The sequence below is a fragment of the Tachysurus vachellii genome, chromosome 14 (assembly GCF_030014155.1).
Source record: "Tachysurus vachellii isolate PV-2020 chromosome 14, HZAU_Pvac_v1, whole genome shotgun sequence".
Taxonomy (NCBI): domain Eukaryota; kingdom Metazoa; phylum Chordata; class Actinopteri; order Siluriformes; family Bagridae; genus Tachysurus; species Tachysurus vachellii.
The window spans coordinates 17,202,041-17,228,049 of record NC_083473.1 but is presented as its reverse complement, the minus strand read 5'-3'; the positions used below and the strand labels follow the sequence as shown (position 1 = coordinate 17,228,049).

General features: G+C 42.0%; 1 protein-coding gene and 1 pseudogene across 1 annotated transcript; both read right to left on the bottom strand.

Moving 5' to 3' along the window:
• Positions 1-660: 660 nt before the first annotated feature.
• Positions 661-2,743, bottom strand: LOC132856633 (uncharacterized; annotated as a pseudogene).
• Positions 2,744-13,505: 10,762 nt separating this feature from the next.
• On the bottom strand, positions 13,506-19,358 carry LOC132857141 (overexpressed in colon carcinoma 1 protein). The gene is made up of 6 exons (XM_060887133.1): positions 19,152-19,358; positions 17,373-17,397; positions 15,824-15,859; positions 15,658-15,737; positions 14,361-14,404; positions 13,506-14,262 (listed from the first exon to the last, which is right to left on the bottom strand). The coding sequence occupies exons 1-5, from the start codon at positions 19,192-19,194 to the stop codon at positions 14,400-14,402; spliced, it is 189 nt and encodes a 62-aa protein (XP_060743116.1). The 5' UTR covers positions 19,195-19,358; the 3' UTR covers positions 13,506-14,262; positions 14,361-14,399.
• Positions 19,359-26,009: the final 6,651 nt, after the last annotated feature.

The following is a 26,009-nucleotide window of genomic DNA, read 5'->3' as shown; positions in this document are numbered from 1 at the left end:
ATAATGCATTGAGTTTCCGCTCCTCCGGAGAAGAAAACGGTGGAGGATGAAAAGCCGCCAGTTCAGTAGACGGGCACCTATATGTTGACTCCAAAACCTTGGGCACAAACGCAGGGTTAGGACGGAAAGAAACTTTAGTGAGCCCCGGAGCGAACTGTAAGCAAGACGGGCTAACCGACAAAGCATGTAAATCACTCACACGCTTGGCTGTCACCAAAGCCAGGAGCAGTGCCGTCTTAAGAGAGAGATACTTAAGACTCACCACCTCTATCGGCTCAAAAGGATGTTGGGACAGGGCTTCTAAGACGATGGGCAGATCCCATAAAGGAACCATCTGCCTAGACACCGGCCGTATGCGGCGCGCCCCCTTCATAAAACGACTTATTAAAGGGTGCTGGCCTGCCGACCTGTCACCAAAACCTACATGGCAGGCTGAAATAGCCGCCAGGTACACCTTAATGCTGGAGAAAGCCTTCCTTTTATCAAGCAGATCCTGGAGGAAGCATAATATATCCCTAACAGAGCACTGAAAAGGGATAATCACTCTCCGCCCACACCATTCCTCAAAAACACGCCATTTATTGCTATAAAGAGCGCGGGTAGAAGAGGCCCTCGCACTCTGAATAGTCTGTATAACTGACGAGGGCAAGCCAGCCGCATTCAGATTCCACCTCTCACGGGCCAGGCCAAGAGGGCTAACATGTCCGGATGAGGATGGTAAATCTCCCCCCCCCGCCTGAGACAGGAGGTCCCTCCGTGGGGGGAGGGGCCACGGCTGCCCCGACAATAGCTGGACAATCTACGCCACCCAATGTCGGGATGGCCAGCGCGGGGCTACCAGAATCAATGACAGACACCGCTCCCTCACTCTGGCTAAAGTGGGGGAGATTAAGCTCAGAGGGGGAAACGCATACAGAAGCACGTCCGGCCATCGATGGGCCAAAGCATCCACACCCAACGGTGCATTTGCGTCCACCAGGGAGAAATACAGAGGGCAATGAGCGTTTTCTCGCGAGGCGAAGAGATCGACGGCAGCCTGACCGTACCTCTGCCATATCTGGCTGACCACCTGAGGATGGAGTTTCCACTCTCCGTACAGGGGATTTCCCCTGGACAGTAAATCCGCCCCTCTGTTCAAGATCCCCGGAACGTGAGTCGCCCGGAGGGACAGAAGCCGTGTGTCGCACCACACGATCAGCTTCGTCGCCAACCGATGCAGCTGAAGGGAGCGTGTGCCCCCCTGACGGTTGATGTAAGCAACCACCGTGGTGTTGTCCGTTTTCACTAAAACATGCCGACCTCTGAGGAAACTCAGAAAATGTTTCAGTGCCAGCCACACCGCCAACAGCTCCAAATAGTTTATATGTTCGTGCACCAACTGTGGTGGCCACGCGCCGTTCACAGTCCTGCCCATTAGGGTTGCACCCCAACCCTTCAATGACGCGTCCGTTGTCAAAGTTATTCTCGATGACACCGCCCCTAAGGGAATCCCCGATCTGAACGTCACAGGGCCTTTCCAGTGTCTGAGCGCTTCGACGCACGCATGAGTGACTCTCACCGGTCGGCTGAGATGCCGGCGAGAGCACAGACGCAAGCGCGCGATCCAGCGCTGAAAATCCCTCATTTTGAGTAGCCCCAAACGCACTACCGCGATCACAGAAGCCATCAGCCCCAGCATTCGCAAGCACAGCCTGTACGGGACTACTCGTCCCCTCTGAAAACGAGCGAGACATTGTGTGAAAGACGCTATTCTCTCTTCCGTCAACGTGACTCGATACGAAAGGGAGTCCAAGCCGAGCCCTAAATACTCCGTATGTTGAGAGGGCACCAGCCGGCTCTTCATCATGTTTATCCTGAAACCCAGGTCTCTGAGGTGATACAGGACAATCTCTGCGTCTCTTATGGCTCGCTCCCTTGACGACGAGCATATCAGATAATCGTCTATGTAAGACAATATCCTTATGCCCTTGTCCCTCAACGGGAACAGGGCTGCCTCCACACACTTGGTAAAAACCCTCGGAGCTAATGATAGCCCGAACGGTATAGTTTGAAATTCGTATGCTGTGCCCCGGTATGCAAACCTGAGGAATTTCCTGTGAGAGGGATAAATATCTATGTGGAAGTACGCGTCCGCCAGATCTATCGTAACAAACCAATCGCCTGGACGAATCGATCGACACAGCACCTTGTGTGTCAGCATTTTGAATGAATACTTTCTGAGGTGCTTGTTCAATACACGTAGATCCAAAATGGGACGGAGGGCTGAACCGCCTTTCTTTGGAACTACGAAATAACGGGAATAGAAGCCCTGACAGCTTTCCTCCCCGTGTACCACTCTGATTGCCTGCTTGTGCAGGAGGGTTTCGATTTCGGCCGTCAACACACGAGCCGATTCTCCCTCGGCCACCGACATGATCAGCCCGTTGAAACGAGGCGGTTTCATGGCAAATTGGAGCCTGTATCCCCGTGACACTGTTGCTAAAACCCACGGATGAGCCACGCATGCGCGCCAGCTGGCTATGCGGGTCGAGAGAAGGCCCCCGTACACTTCCGCCCCGCCATCGTCGCGCAGTGATGACGTCATCACACGCGCCGTGCGGGCCCCCGCTGACGGGGAAGCGAGCACTGCCCCCAGCGGAGGGACTGGGGGAGCGCATTCCATGCCTTTGCATTTTTCGGGATTTTTTAGACATATCGCCCTCGGCTGTTTGCCTGGCTGCGATAGTGCAACATTTATTTCCATGTGTCTCGAACCCGGGGAGCATATCGCCCTCAGCCCGTGGCTTGGCTGTGATAATGCATGCTTTATTATGAATTCCCCTGTGTGTGTGAGTGCTTGGTGACACCGCACATGGCTCTGACCTCCCTCTCTTCGTTGAACTGGAGGAGAGCGAACATAATGAGCCCCTAACAAACTCAGAACAGAAGGGCTGAACTCCCGCCTTCTTCTCTTCGCCGGCAGAGAGAGAAGGACCGGGGAAAACCTGTGCGTCAGGTCGCACGCTTTTTCTTCCTTTCCTCGGGGTGGGGCGGACGGTTCCTAGCCGCCGCGGCCGCAAAAGAATGCTTACCCCAAGGTCCGGAGCCATCTGGACGCGGTCGCTGACCGACCTGTCCGCTGTGAGCTGGTCTCACAGCTCTCGCGGCCATCGGCCTCCCCCTCGATGCTGCGGCTGCTGCGAAGCCCTGCCGCGTCGGCTGAGGGGGTGGTCGCGCCGCCTGCTTGCGCGGCAAACAGAGGTGAAAAGCCTCATCCTCCTGTTTTCTGAGGGTGCTGGTTTCTCTCATTTTCTCGAGAGCGGGCCCGAATAAGCCCTTAGTCGGGTCGTAAGGGGCATCCATCACCTCCGCTTTCTGAGCGTCGCCCAGGCCTGACAGGTTTAACCACAGCGCTCTCTCACCTGACACGGCCAGGCCCATTACGTGGCCACAGCCCTGAACCGCGCCGCGTGAGGAGCGCAAAATCAGGTCGTTCACCACACAGATCTCGTCCCAGAGCGCCGGGTTCGGTACACCCGAGTCCAACTGGCGCCCCATCTCCTCCAAAATCTCCGCTTGATATGCTGACAGCAAAGTCACAGCATTCAGCGAACATACGGACTGCCCCGCGTATTTGTACATCCTCTGAAAGGTCGCGGCGGTCAAGCGGTCCGTCTTACTTGGCAGTGAAAACTGCGATGAGGAGGAAACAGATTGCCGATTCGGATGGAGGTGGAACGCCACCGAAGGCTCCACCGCTGGGGGTCCGGCCAACCCCAGCTCCTCCATCCCCTGAATCTCCAACATCCCTTGGTGGGGAGTGTCCCTTGGTGGGGAGCTTACTCTTAAAGGGGCTAGACCAATACCGAGACATCTCCGTCATGCACGCAGGCACGGCAGGCAAGAGCTGTCTCGCTGCCGAGTGGGTCGGCGGCAGCCTTTTCCCATCGTAAAGGTCTCTCACGGCACCTTCGGCAGCTTTGGCGGCTGGCCAGGCTAGGCCCAACTTCGCCGCGGCTCGTTTGCACACTTCGTGCAGGCTGCTGTCAGCCGGGGGAGCCGAATCGGTCATGCTAGGTGGTCTAGACTGTTGGACTGGGAAGGGGGAATTGTCCTCCTCCTCTTCGTCGTCCATACCCAGATCGAGGAGGTCAGAGTTAGCATCGCCATCTGCGTCCTCGTGCCCCAGTTCATCATCCACCTGCATGAGCAGGCCATCGAACCGCGGAGGCATGTCCGGGGACTCGGCTTCCATCATGTCCGCCCAGCTCTTGCTAGCTCGCGGCAGATGGGCCATATCTGTCGAGGCAGCTTCAGACAGGCAAGGGTCCTGCTGGTTAGCCACCGACACTTTCAGCCTCCTTTCCAAGATTTTCACCGGCAATGACGCACGGTGAGCGCATGTCTGCGGGTCCGCTAGCGACGTCTGAGCGTGCTTCGGGCCCATACACACTATGCACATAGGATGAGGGTCCCTGCCCGAGATGGTAGCTCCACATGATGATGGCCAAGGGCGGGATACAGCCTCCTTAGTCTTCGACTCATGCCCTTTGGCGGGGGTAATTGCCGTCGACATAGCGTAGTCTAAAGACTCGTCACAACACGTTAGCCTGTTAGACTGTGGATTAAACCTCCGGTAGGTCCGCCTTGACGCGTAGACCGAAGCAAATTAGATGCTATCTACCGCTGTAACTAAACACGCAGCAGGAGGTAAGAATAGCTCGCCACGACGCGGACGCTACTCCAAGTGTAGGGTTGTCACTCACCACAATCCCTCTACTGATGTCGCGTTCGGCGACGGAGTCCAATAACGGTCCGTCTATTGAACAGTTAAGCAAGATCAGCAGGTCGGGATGCGCTGAGAGAGCTTGCTGCAGTCTCCCACGGGAAGAAAGCGCGAATGACGAAGACAGGGGTCGACCTGGCTGATATAGGCAAGGCGGAGTCTGGTCGCAGGTCGACCTGTCTGTCAAAGACAGACGTGGTGTCATAAGAGCTTCCGTAGTTGGTCACGCCCAAAGCGATTCCCATAGTGAAACACCGAGCAAAGTTAGAAAAAGAACTCACAATGGTCACAGAAAAAACTTTAATCTGACAAAAGTAATAATAAAATTGTATTAATGTTAACCAATGAAAGTCAGACATTGCTTTTCAACCATGCTTCAACGGAATTATTTAAAAAAATAAACTCATGGTACAGGCCTAGACAAGGATGATGGTACCCCTAGAAAAGACTGAAAATAATGTGACCAAAGGGACATGTTCATTCAAGGTGTGTCCACTAATTAGCATCACAGGTGTCTACAATCTTGTAATCAGTCAGTGGGCCTATATATATAGGGCTCCAGGTAGTCACTGTGTTGTCTGGTGACATGGTGTGTACCACACTCAACATGGACCAGAGGAAGCGAAGGAAAGAGTTGTCTCAGGAGATTAGAAAGAAAATTATAGACAAGCATGATAAAGGTAAAGGCTATAAGACCATCTCCAAGCAGCTATAGGTTCCTGTGACTACAGTTGCACATATTATTCAGAAATTTAAGATCCATGGGACTGTAGCCAACCTCCCTGGACATGGTCGCACTAGGAGAATTGATGACAAATCAAAGAGACGGATAATCCGAATGGTAACAAAAGAGCCCAGAAAGACTTCTAAAGAGATCCAAGGTGAACTTCATGCTCAAGGAACATCAGTGTCAGATCGCACCATCCGTCATTGTTTGAGCCAAAGTGGACTACATGGGAGACGACCAAGGAGGACACCATTGTTGAAAACAAATCATAAAAAAGCTAGACTGGAATATGCCAAACTACATGTTGTCAAGCCACAAAGCTTCTGGGAGAATGTCCTATGGACAGATGAGACAAAAATGGAACTTTTTACCAAGGCACATCAGCTCTATGTTCACAGACGGAAAAATGAAAAGAACACCGTCACTACTGTGAAACATGGAGGAGGCTCTGTTATGTCCTGGGGCTGCTTTGCTGCAACTGGCACAGGGTGTCTTGAATCTGTGCAGGGTGCAATGAAATCTGAAGACTATCAAGGGATTTGACAATGACAATGGACAATGACCCAAAACACACAGCTAAAAACACCCAATAATGGCTAAGAGGAAAACATTGGACTATTCTAAAGTGGCCTTCTATGAGCCCTGACCTCAACCCTATTGAGCATCTTTGGAAGGAGCTGAAACATGCCGTCTGGAAAAGACACCCTTCAAACCGGAAACAACTGGAGCAGTTTGCTTATGAGGAGTGGGCCAAAATACCTGCTGAGAGGTGCAGAAGTGTCATTGACAGTTACAGGAATCGTCTGATTGCAGTGATTGCCTCAAAAGGTTGTGCAACAAAATATTAAGTTAGGGGTACCATCATCTTTGTCTAGGCCTGTTCCATGAGTTTATTTTTTTAAATAATTCCGTTGAAGCATGGTTGAAAAGCAATGTCTGAATTTCACTGGTTAACATTCATAGAATTTTTATTTATTATTACTTTTGTTAGATTAAAGTTTTTTCTGTGACCATTGTGAGTTTTTCTTTCATTGACCGAAGTGTACCAACAATTTTGTGTGTATGTATGTGTATGTGTATATTATATATATATATATATATATATATATATATATAAATAAAACCTGTCTGCCCTTTTAAATTTCCCGTAATACAAGAGAAACAAGTCTGCCTCTTAATTTTTTCTGTTGTTTTTCCAGACATACTTCTGCATTGTTATTAAAAAATATGCTTCATTGTTAAAAATCTTGTTTAAAATGGGCTCCAGAGATCTTCTTCTCCCTACCCCTCCTTGTCATTAACTCAATCTTCCATAACACAGATGTCTTGTGTATTAATCCTCTTTTACAGCTTACAATGAGTGTTTCCTCATTTCATTTCTTGCTATAAATATGATTTCTACTGATTATATTTACATTTACAGCATTTATCTAAAGCGACTTATATTTTATCTCATTTTTATACCACTGAACAATTGAGGGTTAAGGGCCTTGCTCAGGGGCCCAGCAGTGGCAGCCTGGTGGACGTAGGACTCAAACTCACAACCTTCTGATTGGTAATCCAACACCTTAACCACCAGGCTATCACATCCCTCATCCCTGATTATATAATTGATTGATTATATGTTATCTTTATGAGTTGAATTAAGATAAAAGTTCTCGATTATATTGGTTATGTTGTATTTGTATGTTTTTGCTAAGCCCTTGCTGTTATAATGTTGCTTTGTATATAAGTGAGTTCTATGTTGACTCCTTAAGCTTACTAAACCATTGTTATCATCTCAGTCTGTCACTTTCCAGACTGGGCTTGCACATGCATATTTTAAGCCTTAACTTCTCTCTTTCTACTAAAGTTCAGGTTCCCCTTTTCCTTTAGACCCTCAATCTCAGAATCAGCAGGTCCGTCCAGCTGGTCGCCTGATTCAGCTGTCTCTCCCTACTCCCTACATGAGGCCTGTTTCAGCTGAACTTTTGACTTTAACTTCCTCACACATTGTTGATCAGAGAGTTCAGACTGACTAGGCCTGATAGCACTGAGTCTGGTTACTTTTACTAAGTTTATGATCACAATAAACTTCTTTTCTTGTTTACACTTTGACTCAGGTGTGGCCATTTATATGTTAGTCATATATTACCTTAAAACTATTACAACATCTGGGGCCTACCACCTCGCCTACGTATGTCTTATGACACCAATTGTAATATTTTGCAAGGCTTAATACTTTACTGTGGTTATAGTATTGTAAGGAGTGATACTTTAATAATTTTTACTAAGATTTTTATATATATATATAATGTATACACACTATAAGGAATATATAAAGTACTGGATTGATATGGATACTGCACCATGGGGAAGACAAAAGAACTGCCAAAGGACCTGCGAAATGATGTAGTTGAAGAAGTGTAGTATAAAGCAGGAAATGGAAATAAAAATATCTCAACACTTGAAAATGCCAGTCAGTACTGTTTAAACTCTGATAAAGAGGTGGAACATAAGAGGTTCTGTTGATACTAAGCCATGGTCAGGTAGGCCAAGAATAATTTCACCCACTACTGCCAGAAGAATTGTTTGGGATGCAAAAAAAACCCACAAACAACTTCGAGAGAACTAGATACTGCTCTGGAAAAAATGGTTGTTGTTTCATGGACAAGCTCAATATAGAGGTACCTGAACACAAATGACCTGTATGATTGAGTTGCCAGGAGAAAACCGTTACTGCGTCCATGCCACCAAGGCAAGCTTCGCAGCTTCTGGAGCAGAGTCATTTGGAGTGATGAGACCAAAACTGAACTTTATCATCACAACCATAAACCCAATGTTTGGAGAGGAGTCAACAAGGCCTATGGTGAAAAGTATACCATCTCCACTGTAATGCATGGTGGTGGATCTCTTATGTTTTGGAGCTGTGTGAGGTCCAGTGGCACACGGAAGTTAGTAAAAATTACTTCCAAGATGAATGAAAGTGAAAGTGACGTGACATACGTCTAAGTATGGTTACCCATACTCAGAATTCGTTCTCTGCATTTAACCCACCCAAAGTGCACACACACAGCAGTGAACACACACACCGTGAACACACAACCGGAGCAGTGGGCAGCCGGGGAGCAGTTGGGTGGTTCGGTGCCTTGCTCAAGGGCACTTCAGTCGTGGCCGGCCCGAGACTCAAACCCACATCCTTAGGATTACGAGTCAGACTCTCTAACCATTAGGCCACGACTTGCCCCAGCACATTATCAGAAAATATAAATGCAGCACGTTATCAGAAAATACTGGCAGACAATGTGCATTCTACAGCAGGAAAGCTGTGCATGGGACGGACCCTGATGTTCCAACATGACAATGATCCAAAGCACAAAGCGAGGTTGGCCCTCCTCCAATGGCTACAACAGAAGAAGATGAATGTTCTGGAAGTCCTGAGCAAGGCCCTTAACCCTCAGTTGTATAATTTGAAATAAAACATGTAAGTCACTCTGGATAAGGGTGTCTGGAAAATGCCAGAAATTTAAAGGTATGCAAACTTTTGAACAGGGATTATTTCCTTATTTTATTTTTTGTTATGTTTTGTTTGATGATTGTGCCATTCTGTTATGCCATACATATTAACTTGAGTCCTATAAGAAATAAAATAAATTTGCTTTGCCCTCTCAATCATGTTTTTAAAAAATGGTACACATCTTGCAAATTCTCTCAAGGTAAATGCAGTTTTCAATTGCTCAATTTCCTACTCTCTCATTTTTGTCTCTTGCTCTTGTTTCTTCTTTTGGCATTTTGGGCATTTTGAAGAAGTACTTACAACCTGGTTATACGATCCAGTGCAAAGTGTGTGTGTATATATATATATATATATATATATATACGTTCATTTTTTCCACTTTCGATGCATCAGCTTTAAGAACTGACTGCTCACTGACTGCTCTCTTATTCACGTCACCTCTCTGTGGTTTAATGTTATGGCTATCTATCTACTGTATCTATCTATCGATCTATCTATCTATCTATCTTGGCTGACATTATCATATATATTATCAAATATGATAATGATCATTTCTAGTTCTGGTGAATTGATAAATGTTGACATTTTATGTCTCAAGGTAATAAGCATTTTTGGACAAAATTTATTCATTCTCATGTCTGTAAACATGTAATATGTGTTTTTTAAACACACCTCTAACAGTGCATTTAAATAGGAAATTAGGATATTAGAGTTTTAAAATATATAGGAATAACTGTATTGATTATATACTGCTAACGTTTTACACATTTCTATCAACACAGCAGACCTGTCACAGGATGAGTGGATTCAGGGGTTGGGGTGTGATGAATGTCTTTTATGATTGATAACTGCAAAGCAGACACACCACTGTAGCAGATTATTGTGTTAGTGTTTTGTGTGTGCTCTGTATATCATAAACACAATCTCCAGACCGTGCAATTCACCTGTTGTAGTCATCACAGTGTATTTGACACTGGCTTGATTAGTGTGTGTGTGTGTGTGTGTGTGTGTGTGTATATGTGTGTGTCTCCTTATCTCACCCACAGTGAACCACTTTTACCATGGTGCACTTATTTTCCCAGCTGCTCCCACAGCACTGCGTGGGCACATTCACTCTTGTCCCAGGATGTCTTGTTACTGCATTTTCTTCAGGACTCTGCAGTGCTTCTGTTACCCAGTGGATCACCCTGATGAGCCCTCTGGAGACTGGTTCTGCTATCGCAGGGGATAAGGAAATTACTTCTTACTCTTCGGAAAACCAGTTGAGTCATTGATCGGTTGGTCAAATACACATATCACGCTCCAGGGATGGGTTCGCTATGATGACTGAACTTCCAGTGCTTTGCCTTATCACTATTAGTATATGAGCTGTGAATGTATCCCTGATAATACACGTTTAAATGGATTTACAGTGCCTTGAAAAAGTATTCATACCCACTGAACTTTTTCACATTTTGACACATTACAACCACAAACAAAAATGTATTTTTTTAGGATTTTATGTGATAGACCAATACGAAGTGGCACATAATTGGAAAGTGGATGGAAAATGATAAATGGTGTCCAAATTTTACAAATAAATATCTGAAAAGTGTGGCGTGCATTTGTATTCAGCCCCACTGTGTCAATACTTTGTAGAACCACCTTTCACTGCAATTACAGCTGCAAGTCTTTTGGGGTATGTCTCTACCAGCTATGCGAGTGAGTGAGAGTGAAATTTTTGCCCATTCTTCTTTGCAAAATAGCTCAAGCTCAGTCAGATTGGATGGCGAGCAGCGATTTTGAAGTCTTGCCACAGATTCTCAATTGGATTTAGGTCTGGACTTTGACTGGGCCATTCTAACACATGAATATGCTTTGATCTAAACCATTCCATTGTAGCTCTGGCTGTATGTTTAGGGTCATTGTCTTGCTGGAAGGTGAACCTCTGCCCCAGTCTCAAGTCTTTTGCAGACTCTAACAGGTTTTCATCTAAGATTGCCCTGTATTTGGCTCCATCCATCTTCCCATCAACTCTGACCAGCTTCCCTGTCCCTGCTAAAGAAAAGCACCCCCACAACATGATGCTGCCACCACCATGTTTCACGGTGGGGATGGTGTGTTCAGGGTGATGTGCAGTGTTAGGGTTCTGCCACACATTTTGTATTTTGGCCAAAAAGTTAAATTTTGGTCTCATCTGACCAGAGCATCTTCTTCCACATGCTTGCTGTGTCCCCCACATGGATTGTCGCAAACTTTCTTCCATAAAGACCAGATTTGTGGAGTGCACGATTAATATTTGTCCTGTGGATCTCCCACCTGTGGATCTCTGCAGCTCCTCCAGAGTTACCTTGGGCCTCTTGGCTGCTTCTCTGATTAATGCTCTCCTTGCACGGCCTGTCAGTTTAGGTGGACGGTCATGTCTTGGTAGGCTTGCAGTTGTGCCATACTCCTTATATCTCTGGATGATGGATGCTCCGTGTATGAGATGTACAGTGCTCCGTGAGATGTTCAAGGCTTGGGATATTAATTTATAACCTAACCCTGCTTTAAACTTCTCCACAACTTTATCCCTGACCTGTCTGGTGTGTTCTTTGGTCTTCATGATGCTGTTTGTTCACTAATGTTCTCTAACACACTTCTGAGGGCTTCACAGAACAGCTGTATTTATACTGAGATTAAATTACACACAGGTGCACTCTATTTACCAATTAGGTGACTTCTGAAGGCAGTTGGTTTCACTGGATGTTAGTTAGGGGTATCAGAGTAAAGGGGGCTGAATACAAATGCACACCACACTTTTCAGATATTTATTTGTAAAAAAAAATTATTTGTACACCATTTATCATTTTCATTCTACTTCACAATTATGAGCCACTTTCTTTCGGTCTATTTCATAAAATCCCAATAAAATACATTTTTCTTTGCGGTTGTAACATGTCAAAAGGTGGAAAAGTTCAGTGGGTATGAATACTTTTGCAAGGCACTGTATCCCTTGTTTCTGCATATGTCCCATGATAGCTGCTTCAGAATGATGATCTGAATATCAGGACCCATCAAAAAGCAGTAGGGTTTTTATAGGGTCTGTTATTACAAGCTTTGTTCCATTGATCTTAAGAGTACTATATTTTCCCTGAGGCTAAACCTAGAAATACATTTATAAATTGGCCCTCACAGATTACAGTTTATAAGTTTAATGAACCTGTTTCTCATTTCAAGCTTGGAATAGTTGAATAGTTCTTTTAACAGATCATTTCAATCATTTTAGCGTTTATGTCTATAAAGAAACAACAAGACCTGCTGATTGCATAAAAGGTTTAGAAATAGGTTTACCAGGGCTCTCAAGTTTTGAAGGCAGGCAAGCGTGACATCTCCAAACCCCCCCAGCACCCAAAAAAAAAAAAACATTAATGGGGGTGTTGTTGTGTTTGGTAAGGATCACTGACCGCAATTTAACCAAATACAAAGTATCTGTTTAATTTCCATTTATTAATTTATGTGTGTGTGTGTGTGTGTGTGTGTGTGAGTGAGAGAGAGAGAGAGATTATGACTGGTGTTGTTTATTGTAAGTGTTTGTTGCCTTTTTGGACTCCTTTATCATTTGTAATGTTGCTCGCATTTAAAACAGTTCAGCTCAAGTCCAGACATTTTTAGGGTCATGATTGTTTAGTTTTGAGGTTTTATTCAAACCGACCATCGAAAATACCCTCACTAATGAATGTTTTTTTTTTCATTGGTTGTTGCGTTAAATCTTACCCAGATAATGCTTTTTTCTGATTGGCTATTGTGTAGCCTCTTTTTTTTTGTTGGCTGATAAGTGTCAGGCTCGACTAAACGGTGCGGACTGATACATTTTGGGCGCTGCTGCATATTAAATATATGATAAAAATTTCTGCGTGAGAAATACGATGTGTGGCGGGAGAGCGGGACAAAAGACCGAAATGAGTGACTGTCACTCTCAATGCGTGACACTTGACAGCCCTGGGTTTACTAATCTTAAATTTGGCATGTGGTAATCTTAGAATAGGAAACATACATATAGTAAGCTTAAAAAATAGTCAAGTGTGTCTAGAAATACGTTTCATAACAACGACATTTGGTTCATTTTTGCTACATGCCGGTTATTTGTTCAAAATTGTGGTTAAAAATGCCTGCATCCTGCACAGGTTTACAGCTTTTGCTCTACATTGTGTTGTATGCTATATTTTAGCTTTAACATACACACACAAATTGCTGACTTTCAAGAAGACACAAATCCTCCTAAATGGGGAAATAACAAAAGATTTACTACATCCGGCTTATTTTCTCTAAACATTAAAGTGTGTTATTGCTAAAACTGCCCACTTTCTAATTTCCCTGTCCTGCTGAGTCGCTAGAGAAATGATGTTAATATGATTTGCACTATTCCATATAACTATCTTCCGAATCATTTCAGTTATTAAGAAACATGCACATGGAAGCTTCTGTTTTCACTTTTGTGTCATCAAAAACGCAAATGCACCTTAACTTCTGATAAAAAGGCTTCTTTATAGTGTGTATACAGTATAGTGTACATAAAGAGACTTGTGCAAGCAATAATTAAGTAACCTTTTTACAATATACACAATCTTAAATAAAGGCAATGAACTTACATGTAATGTACAGTAATGACATAAAATTAGCTAAATATAACTAAATATAAAGGCCACTAAGAATTAGTTTTTCCCAGTACCTCCTAGTTCAGAGCTGAGCTATTTTGCTCTGTATCAAGTAACATAGTACATGAGGTTAAATGTGTTAATTTAGGGTTAGTTTACTGATGGATGTGATGAACACAGTTAGTTTGTTGGACACTGCTGCATCACACTGGACTTGAGCGCATGGATGGAACTTTACTACATACTGTGAAATGATGTGTGTTTCACTGGTTTTATTATGACCGTGGTGTCTCACACTGGAGCTTAGATGCAGGCTAAGATGCAGGTTAGTCCTTTATTGCAGATTCGGGTCTGAGGTCTGAGGTCTGAGTGTTTGACATGCCTTCGTTGCGGTTAATGTGTTCCTTAGTTACAAATGGCGCTTTGGCTTCAGAGCCATTTAAACATCACGGGCTCCTTTCATTTGTTTTCCAAGAACAGCCTCTTTTAAACCCAGTTCATAGATGTGCTCAGAGAGAGACAGTTTCCATACAGGTGGAACCCCAGAGGAGAGTCACATAGCTCCATTTTATACAGGACCATATACTGTACGTCACACAGAGGTCATTTTTGGTGTCTATTTTTTTGGTCCAAGAAAACTCCTTCTATAGATATTCAACTGCACAGAAAACAGAATAATGACAATTTATTTAATTGAAACATGACATGTGACTGGGTTACTTTTACTTGCATTAAGTGGAGACAGATCTGACTTACCTGTAAGTTGGATTCTAGTTGCTCTGTTTCTCTAATAGGCTAGTCTGCATAGGAAAGAAAGGGTTCATTTAATTTGATTGAGTCTGATCTGAGGTTTAGCAGATGCTACAAATGAAATGACGCATGTGCAATACAGGGACAATTAACTGTGTGTGTTTGGGGGGGTCATCTTTACTGGAAACCTTTTAAAAAGTCATTAAAGGGACGGTAACAGGCCATGTGATGTGGCCAGAGTGTGACACACACACACACACACACAACCTAATTATCTTCATCTGCCATTCACTCTTTCATATACTGCATTTTCTTTTGTACAAAAAACTGCTACTTGATTCTGATTTGTAGCAGATCACATGTATGTGTCCTTTTGTGCCAGCTGAATCTGTTTTATTCAACGTGTGAGAAAATAAGGGAAAGTATGTAGCCAAATAAAGTCTTTTTTTTTCTTTCATGTATGAATGACTATCATTTAAAAAATTATGTATAAGCATATCCAGATTCTTTTTTTATGTAAAGTTGCATGACAAAGTTTATTTATATTGAGTTTGAAGACAATTATTTTTCATTTGAAGATGCAAAATAATAAAAAAAAAAAATGTCAATTTAAAAACAATAAAAAATCTATTCAGTGGCGTCTGACAAAATATTTCAACAGTTGTTTCTTATATTTTGTTAGAGAACTTTATGCAGAACGTTGGAGAGAACAACAAATAATGTGGACACTGCATGAAAGGGATTCTATTCATTTTTTTATTATTTTATTTTATTTTTCTTAACAACATCACTGTTTTGCTGGCAGTTTGTTAGAAATGCTTTATTTCTCTCACCCGTCCTTCACCCATCCTTCGTGATGATTATGACTGTAATATGAACTGCCATGAACAAAGAGCTGGTTGTCTGATGGCATCATACGGTGATAAAGTACAAGAATCATTCTTCAATTTCTTAAATGCGACTCTACAACAATTTGAATTTGAATAGAACACGAATTCAGCCTCGACACAGTTGTTTCTTAGGTAAAGTCTTAAAACGTTAACTACATCTAAAGTACTTGAAATTTTGATTCATGTGTCAGATATCCACTCAGCAATCGAGGCATCATGCCGTCAAGTGGTCCACTAACACTTTCCTCAGGATGGATGTATAATCGAGTGGTAATGGCGTAGAGCTCTCAGAGAGAGAGAGAAAAGTGCTGATGCTCTGACAGAACACTGCATTTTGATGCCTCATTTCTTCATTTTCTTCACTATCCCTAAATAATTTCTTCTAAACACAAGCTGCTCTCAGAAAACCTTACCTTTCCGTGTGGACTTGGACTGACTGCTTGCTACAGTGGTCATATCTGTAGGTAGCCCCACATACACTCCTCCATAATTCCTACAGGAAATGACACGCAGTATCATTCACACAGTCTGAGGATGATATTGTAAAAGATGTGCTTTTGACACTATGTTCTCACTGACCTTCTTTTCTCATCATCTTGTGTCGGATCTTCTGTCCTGTTAAAAAACGAGGGCTCGCGTTAGATTTTTATTATCTCACTTATTGTGTTTATCCATCAGAAGCACGCAATATGTTGCAGCCACAGCTATGAGTCATCTCTCACCCCGAGACTTTTGTGTAAGTGAAGGATTGGTTTGACTCTCGTTTTAATATTGAAATATTGAACAGATATTATTCAATTACACTGTTATCATCAGCTCCTCTCTAGGATTAGTCCTTGTATTTGTATTTGATTCACATATGTTTATATATAACCTCAACTCAGCATATATACACTCACTGAGCACTTTATTAGGAACACTAGTCCTGTACTGGGGAGGATCTCTCTATGCTCTAAAAATTCTTCATGGTGTGAATTCCACAAGATGTTGGAAACACTCCTTTGAGATTCTGGGCCATGTTGACATGAATACTTCACACACATCTACTACGTCCCAAAGGTGATCTACTGGATTCAGATCAGGTGACTGGGAAGACCTCTGAAGAACACTGAACACACCTTCATGTAACCAGTGTGAGAAGACTCCTTCTCTGTGACATGGTGAATTATCGTGCTGGAAGTAGCCATTAGAAGAAAGAAGCAACAATACTCAAATAGTTTGTGGCATTTAAGTAATGATTGATTGTATTAACAGCCCAAGGTTTGCCAAGAAAACACCATGACACCACCTCCACCAGTCTGGACTGTAGACACAAGGCCGGTTGAGGATAGATTCATGCTGCTAGGGACAAATTCTGATCATATTATCTGAATGACTCAGCAGAAAACCAGATTCATCAGACCAGGCAGGCTTTACTGGTTCAATTTTGAATTTTTTGAATTTTTAGAGTCTGTGTCCACTGGAGCCTCAGCTTTGGAGTAAAATCTAGAGTAATTCTAGATAAACAATCCTTAATCCAATCCAAAAATGTAAGGATTTTAAGGATAAGAAGTCTCACTCCCTCACTCTCTCACTCTCTCTGTGTGTGTGTGTATATATACATATATACACACACACACATATATATATATATAATTTTTTTTTATTATGTATATTTTTTTTCTCTTTCTTTCTGAGAAAAAAAATGTGCTATGTTCTGTAGTAATTAGAGAAGATTGGCCAGGGTGTGTTCAGGGTCCACAGCAGCCACAGTGGAACACACACAGTCAGCTTCATGTTTACCGGTGGGGAAAATGCATGCTGGTGCAGGCTCTGATTGAATCTCTCTCAGGAGCATGTTTTACTAAATGTATTAATACCCACAGCGATTTACTGAATGAGTGTGTGTGTGTGTGACTCAGGAGTATAGTGTGTATTTGTGTATGTGTGTGTGCGTGTAGGACATCAGGTGTGTGTGTCATGAGGACAGAATGAAACTTCACTCTCTTATATAAGTGGTTTTGGATATTTTTCATCTAAATTTCTCTAGATCAGATTATAGCATTAAATTGCATTTTATAGAGTGAAAGTTCTAGTCAGATGATCTTACGATTTGTCCTCACTTGTGTGCATTTTTTTACACACTTACACATCTTTCGCAGCCTCTCCAGGACCTGTGAACAGGAGAGAAGCAGAGTCATATTCTCATTATGTATTTAAATAGAAATATAGTGAAAGTAGGCAAAGTGTGTGTGTGTGTGTGTGTGTGTGTGTGTGTGTGTGTGTGTGTGTGTGTGTGTGTGTGTCAAAGGTCATTACAGCTATTTTCTGAGTTGAAGAGAGGATGAAGGACTCCTCAAGTAGCATTCTTAGCTCTGCCTCCTGCTTAATCACCAAGCGCTTGACTTTGACATGCAGGACAAAACACTGGCCATTCACTCAGACCATCGTGTCAATTTAAACATTCACTAGCTAACAGATATAAGCCATATTATTAACAATGGTGCCTTGTCCTGAGATATAGATTCACTATCATGTCAGTAGCAGTTGTATGTTTTAATCTTTTTATTAAACTTAAAGTCACTCAAATATGCCCAAAGCTGAATTTTTACATTTTAACCTACAATAGTCCCTTAGTTGAAATGCTTGGCTTTAACATTGCAGGGCAATTCTAGTACCTAACACTACAACTGTGTGATTAAATAGTGACGTTTCATGGCCCAGAACGGGTTAGAAAGCTAAAACAATGCTGCCTGTTGATATACTGTATAATGTACAGGCCATTACTGGCAGGACAGGAAGTCTGCAAATGCATGTTATAAAAGACCCAGTGCCTTTAAGGGCCTCACAGTCTTTGTGTATATGAGTGTAAACTTACAGTATAGCTTACAGTAAGCATACAGTAAGAGACCATGACAACAAAAAGAAGAAAGGTAAGTCATTTCTATAGGGTCCGGACACAGTATCCTGGCAACGTCATGTAAGAAAGAAGTTCAGTGGCCAAGAAGGGTTTTGGAGAACAGATGGAATTGTCCTGTGTAGACACAGTGCTTTCTGGGTAAACTAATAACAGTGTTTATAAAAGCATTGCTATAACTGGTGAAGCCTGATAAAGCCATTCCTGTTAAACTCCTCTGTTCAGGATGACTAACACAACGTGCAGCGACTGCTCTTAAGAAACGTTTCAGCTGTTATTGAATCACCAAGACAACTAATGACAGAATGACAACAAGACCACCAACCTCAAGCCGTGACTTTATCAAGACAGAATTCAACTTATTCTCTGTTAGAATATAAGCCCTGCTTTTTGACTGTTTGGTTTTTGACCAACCCAAAACTATTACTAATACAGAAGTAACATATTCAGCACGTTTAAGTGAAATACAACATAGACAGACTACAACACAGATACATCCAAAAATAAAAGTTTGTTAAACTGAGACAATCAGTCAGTCCGTTTGCACTTAAACTAATATATAAGAAGTTGAATACAAGCGTAAAGGAAACACACACACACATATACCACAGTTTCCAAAATAACTCTTTGTTTTTTTCCCCCCAGTGTAAACACTCAAGACAAGACTCTCATGCTCTGCATCACTAAACAAGACAAACTCTATGACTCCTTCCCTGGAAAGTAACTTCTCTTACAAAAAAAAAAAGACAAATGACATTCCACCACACAATCTAGCCTCAAACCTGCATGTGGTGCTGGAATACCTGAGAACACCTACATCTTATCCCCATGAAGGATATAATATCACCTGAGACAATATGACTTATTACCAATAGGACAGGTTCTGGATGCTACCTTCACTTGCATTAGAGGAGATGAAAACACACACACACACACACACATCCATGACCTGACAGACAGTGTCAATGATGTGCTCCAAATCTCTAACACTGTTCTTTCTTAAACACTCACCTCCCGCTGTGGTGCTAGTGGCAGAGGAATTACCACAACCCATCCCAGACTGCCCTGCTCAAAGAACAGCAGAGTGGAAAGAAAGATCAACAGTAAGAGAAAGAGAAGTCCAGGGAAATGCTTAAGAAGGAAGGAAGAATGAATGGAGGACAGCACTTCTGTGCCACACCAATTCCCTGGCTCACTTGCTCTTTCTCAGCCTGGAACAGTCTGCACTGGCACAGTGAGGGACACACAGAGCGGAAGAACGAGAGGCATCGGGGGGAAGGAGGGGAAGAGAGATGCTCTTCTCTCACACGATTCGCTCGTCTCTGCCGCCCAGACAGGGTTGCTATGGAAACAGGGGCTGATGGGAAGGTAGAGTTGCGAATGGCAAGCCTTTGCTTTTTCACATTGTGCAATAAATGGGTCTGCAGGAGAATCTAACAACTGTTACGTATGTAACACTCATAACCTGTGACCTGAATTCAGTACAGGAAACAGACAGGAGACAAGCTTATACAGTGTACCATACTATCTGATCCAGGGTCTTACAGGCCAACGCAACACGCAATGCAGTGTCAGACAAAAAGGCTTTTCATTCAACACAATAAACACTAGCCACTCTCTGTAGAGAAAAAAAAAGATTTTGCAAGAAGTTATTTAATAAACCTCTATTTAGATTTTAAGCCTCAAGCTTAGAACTATAATCCTCATTTTTTTTTTTTGGTAGTTTTTGTCTTTGACATAACTGCAAAGCAACAGGGATTTTATGTTGCAGACTATAGCCAGAATAAATAAATACATTTGGAAAAACCTATAATATGTTATCCTTATATTATAATAACCCTTTGTCACAACCGGGGGCTGGATAGAGACAGACCCGTAGGCAGGATAGCTTCGAATGAAAGGGGGTTTAATAAATAATGAAGACAGGTACAAAAACATGACGAGAACTGAAATAAAACAGATGACGACACTTAACATAGACTAAACATGACACCGGGTATAACGCAACTAATGATTCCGCGCTGCCTTTAGCAACGCGGCTTACTTAAATACTATACAGATAATGACAACATTAGGAACAGGTGATGAAACGGAGGAGCAGACGAAGGCAGGGCAGACACGTGACAACAATAGCACATGGCCAAAAGTTCGGGCTGAGTCATGACACCTTATAGCTCAGACCAAACCTTTTGGCATAAAGATATTCAATCAGGTTAGTTTTCCACAAGCTTCTCCAAATATTTAGCAAAAAATTTTTGCCCGTTCTTCCTGAAAGAATCTATACAAGAAACCATAAAAGATTTGTGTACAGATGTTGAGTTGAAAGTGAATAGCTTTAGCCTAGGTTATGTTAGCCATATCAATGTGTATGGAAAATTTTGACTCACTTAAAGTCTGATATAGTAAATAAAAGCTGAATGAAATCTGTCTTCTTGCTTTTATTGTTAAATGAGCTCATAAGTAAAATAAAGTAAATGGACTAACTGAGTTAACACAGGAAACGGTAACATGAAATGTTTAGACTTTAGAGTAAAAACAAAAAGGATTTACAAAGCACATGCATGTTTAACATAGAAGCATATATATTTTTAAATATTAAGCTCCGCAGTTTACTCTGTACCTATTAGACTAATATACCTTTAGAACAACGTATTTGGGTTTCAAAACATTTTGAAAAAGACATTATTAAAAAAAAATATATTACAAAATATAAGGGAACATCTTTAAACTGATAAGTAGATGAAGGAAAAGTGTAAACATGCAAACAAAAACAAAAGACCACAAAATAAACAATAAAATCAATAAAAGGTATCAATGAAAGTTTTGATTTTCACTTTTTGTTCAATGTTTTTTTTTTCTTTAATTGATTGCGCCACATTTTTCTGGTACATCGCAGTTTTCTATTCTTTTAGTTTTACTGTGCCTTTTACTTTTTTACTTTTTACTTCAAATGCTGAGATGTGTTTCATCTACAGTGTAATGTTCTCACCTGGTTAGTGCTACTTCGTGATAATTAACCAAGGTTTATAGCATCATTTACATATGCAACTTACGTGTTTGATTTCCAACCTATACTGTACAGCTATACCGCAGGCCAGTCAGAATCACCTGGATAATGAAAGCCAGCAATTTTATAAAAATCAGACGCCACCTGTGTAAGTGAAGTGGTTTAGTCATCCACAGCTATAATTATTCTCAGTTGATCCAACCTCATGTTGTTGAATCATGTGGCCTGCTTTGGACCTCTGTCCTGAGTTCACTGTGAGGCAGAGAGCCATAATGTATGAGATGAAAATGCCCTTAACTGAATAGCTTTTTGAGGACACATACTGTAGGGGCCAGATGTCCAAATATGATCATTAGAGTCTGCATGCATACAGCACAGAAATACCTGGGGCAGATGAGTGGGCCTGAAGGGTAGATTGTAAAATGGAATTCCTGCCATTGTTGGCGAACCTTAAAAAGAGTCTGTGATCTGGGGTCCAGCAAAATGAACCAGTTCTCTGGTGGCTTGGACTCCAACCTCAGCATACAAAAAAGAATCGGCAAGCTGTAAGTAACCATGCCAGAGGGAGCCTTTGTGGTCTTTGATGAGTTCAATGTATTTGGGACAAAGCACATCTAAAATGTCAGCTTGCAACTTTGCAGCCTCCGGTGAGTGATGATGGTCTCCAAGTGGGATTTGATGCATTTCAACAACTCTTCTTTGTATGTTGGTAAATCTGCCTTGTCCATTTGTAGCATACCCACAACCTTTTAATCTACCTCAGTTTATAGGGAAGTCCCTATGGAAATAACATGAGACCTGGGATAGTGTGATGTGGATACCCTTTGTGGCATTTCACATCTCCTAATTGCCATCCAATCAACACCTGTTTGACAACCCTTTGCCTCAGCAGCAGGTGCTGTAGACTCTGTATCCCCATGGGCTATGGTGATGTCTTGTTCTGTGGAGGATAGTTTGGGCAATGATTATTTAGACAGTTATTTTATCCCTGAGCCTGCAAACACACATGTGGTCCTCTATCAGTTGGACCTATTGAACAAAATGATATTGGTTGATGACACCATGTCCAGATCACTTTGCTGTCCTGAAGTTCAGTGATGAATTGTTCCTGTGCTAACCCTTCTCTGGCTCATTGGGGTCAGGATACTGTTAAGGTGCCTCTGGTCAAATGCAAAGGTCCAATGCCCCTTTTTTCAGTTTCAGCTCACCCCACTGATTTCTGTCTAGTCTCAAGCCAAATTGTTCCACAACTTTTCTGTTAAATGCTGGGTAGTCCACACTTTGGGCTGCCAGTAGGGATTCCCCAGTCAGCAACATCCAAATGTGGAGAAGCTACAGTACTACTCTTTTAGCTATCCACACTCTATTGCTGCTCTTTCAAATAATCTAGTTTGTTCTGATCAGGTTGAGTGGGCTCATCAGTGAAGACAGAGAGAAAGAAGGAAGACGGGGAAGATATAGAAAAATAAGGACTGGGATTGTTCAACAAATCTAGATCCTAGTGTACATTTCTTGCTGCTGATGCTGCATTCCAAGGAGAGCCTGGTGTTGCTGTTCCTTTAGCTCTGTAAGCCTGGAGGTCTGCCATAGTACTTTGATATTTAAGTACTTTTGGGTTTTAACACCAGTCTCAATATTTGAGTGCAGACTTTTGCATGCTAAAGTCTGCTTAGACATGCTTCCATGCAGCTCTCTGTCAGACAGAGGGATAGAGGAAACTACAATACCCAAGTTATAGGTATGCTGTATTATTACCTGAACTTACACCCTTTTAATGTAGACCCTAACCAGCTGACCCCACCACCTGCTCTGCCACAGGAGGTAGACTTTTCAAATCTATAAAACATTAGCAATTTTCTTTCCTTAAAAACCTGTTGTATACAATCTGAGTCTTGTCTTTTGTCCCGTGTTGCATTTACCCATGCTCTGCAGTCAATAGCAGGCTTTAGGCTGTCTTTTTAAATATGGCTGCCTTTATGGACTGGGACTCACTTGCTAGTTTTTTGCAGGGACATCTTTGCCCATTTTGAAAAAGGTATGGTAAAAATAGCATATATGTTGATACTGATTTTTTAATAAGAATATATACTTTATTGAAGCAACTAGTAATAAATGTATATTTTATACAGAATGTTATAGTAAAACAGTGTTGAATATACACTCACCGGCCACTTTATTAGGTACACCTTACTAGTACACCTTACTTACTTTTGCCTTCAGAACTGCCTTAATCCTTCGTGGACTAAATCCTTCTTGTATTAATCCTTCATGGACTAAATCCTTCAAAGATTCAACAAGGTACTGGAAACATTCCTCAGAGATTTTGGTCCATATTGACAAGATAGCATCACGCAGTTGCTGCAGATTTGTCGGCTGCACATCCAGGATGCGAATCTCCCGTTCCACCACATCCCAAAGGTGCTCTATTGGACTGAGATCTGGTGACTGTGGAGGCCATTTGAGTACAGTGAACTCATTGATTCGCGCTTTATGACATGGTGCGTTATCCTGCTGGAAGTAGCCATCAGAAGATGGGTACACTGTGGTCATAAAGGAATGGACATGGTCAGCAACAATACTCAGGTAGGTTGTGGCGTTGACACGAAGCTCAATTGGTACTAATGGGCCCAAAGTGTGCCTAGAAAATATCCCCCACACCATTACACCACCACCACCAGCCTGAACCGTTGATACAAGGCAGGTTGGATCCATGCTTTCATGTTGTTGACGCCAAATTCTGACCCTACCATCCAAATGTCGGAGCAGAAATCGAGACTCATCAGACCAGGCAACATTTTTCCAATCTTCTATTGTCCAATTTTGGCGAGCATGTGCGAACTGTAGCCTCAATTTCCTGTTCTTAGCTGTCAGGAGTGGCACCCGGTGTGGTCTTCTGCTGCTGTAGCCCATCCGCCTCAAGGTTTGACGTGTTGTGCTTTCAGAGATGCTCTTCTGCATACCTCGGTTGTAACGAGTGATTATTTGAGTTACTGTTGCCTTTCTATCAGCTCGAACCAGTCTGGCCATTCTCCTCTGACCTCTGGCATCAACAAGGCATTTGTGCCCACAGAACTGCCGCTTACTGGATATTTTCTCTTTTTTACATTCTCTATAAGCCCTAGAGATGGTTGTGTGTTAAAATCCCAGTAGATCAGCAGTTTCTGAAATACTCAGACCAGCCCGTCTGGCACCAACAACCATGCCACGTTCAAAGTCACTTAAATCACCTTTCTACCCCATTCTGGTGCTCGGTTTGAACTGCAGCAGATCGTCTTGACCATGTCTATATTCCTAAATGCATTGAGTTGCTGCCATGTGATTGGCTGATTAGAAATTTATGTTAATGAGCAGTTGGACAGGTGTACCTAATAAAGTGGCCTGTGAGTGTATGTGTATCAAATATGATACAACAGGTATATAAGTTCATTTTCCTTATATCATACTTAGTCATTACTGTATTGCATTTCATAATGCAGTCTTTAATAAACGAATTAAAACTTTAAATGTCATCGTAATACAATTTTAAACTGACTTTAGTGTTGCTTGAAAGTTTGTGAACCCTTTAGAAATTTATATTTTTCTGAATAAATATGACCAAAAACATCATCAGATTTTCACACAAGCCCTAAAAAAATAAGCAAAGTAAACACAATTAAACAAATGAGGCAAGAATATTATACTTCTTCATTTAATTGTTGTAAAAAAAATGATAAAGCATTACATATCTGTGACTTGCAAAGTATGTGAACCTTTTCTTTCAATATCTGTTGAGAACAGCTTAGAAGAACTTTATTCTATTCCTCAGTACAGAAAAGCTGCCACTGGGATTTTACAGTAATTACAGAAAAGCTGCCACTGGGATTTTGAGAGGTTTCATATCACAGATATATTGTAATTACATATACATATAACATTTACCTGAATAAAATGAGCAAGTATAATATATTTGTCTGATTTGTGCATAATTTGTTAAACATCATTATGGTCAGTAAATTGCCATAAATGCCTGATGTATCAAAAGTGATATTAAAAAATGTTTAAACACTTGAGTTTCCAAAAAATAGAATTTTCTGTCAATTATTTCACATTTCAGGCTTTACAGGGTTAGAGTATCGCTAAATGCCATGGCAGCAGAATATCTATGATGCACAATCTAATCTGTAGAATCTTATTAACTCACTATCCTTATTAAATATTGATGTATACAATACATTTTATTCTCCCTCTTCGCCTTCCCAATGCTAAAAGAAACTCTTAAACCTATTAAAAGTCTTCCTCACTACTCCTAACACATTTTGACCTTATGAGCTCTTTTAAGGGTTAAGATGCTTTATGAATAACTTTTATCTTTACAAGGATCTTCTCTTTAGTTTGAAGGTGAAACACCCACATTTCTAAGAATTTAATTAGAATTTCGTCACTAGGAGCAACTCTTACACCCTACACGATATAGCCTCAAATATCTTAACAGAGACAAAGTAAAGACTTATAACAGTATTTTTTTTTATCATTATTATACAGCCAATCACAGTTTTCAAACGAATGTGTCATACCAAGCAACATCCTCATCTCTAAGATAAAAGTGTTTGTAGTTTCCTTGAATCACTGAATCACTGGTCCTGAATGACTCTAAAGATAAGATTCCTAGTTAGAAATTTGTAAGATAAATTAGGAGCTCTCTTAGATCATTCTTAGAATCTTTATGAAAACAGGCCCTGGGGACTAGTGAGGTCCAAAACAGACCCATTTTTAGATCACGAACATGTCTTTTCTGTTAACTATTCTGTCTTTGTCAGCTTGGAAGAATTTTCCTCAGTGTTGCTGTAGACATGTCTTTCTCTGAGGCAGACTGAAGAGGATAA

What these genes read in the sequence shown, in the direction of transcription:
- LOC132857141 (XM_060887133.1), bottom strand. Translation starts at nt 19,194, where the DNA reads ATGGGTTGTGGTAATTCCTCTGCCACTAGCACCACAGCGGGAG. An exon ending in CACTAGCACCACAGCGGGAG is followed by an intron (nt 17,398 to 19,151) that starts GTGAGTGTTTAA and finishes TCCTGTTCACAG; the next exon opens with GTCCTGGAGAGGCTGCGAAA. An exon ending in GGAGAGGCTGCGAAAGATGT is followed by an intron (nt 15,860 to 17,372) that starts GTAAGTGTGTAA and finishes GTTTTTTAACAG; the next exon opens with GACAGAAGATCCGACACAAG.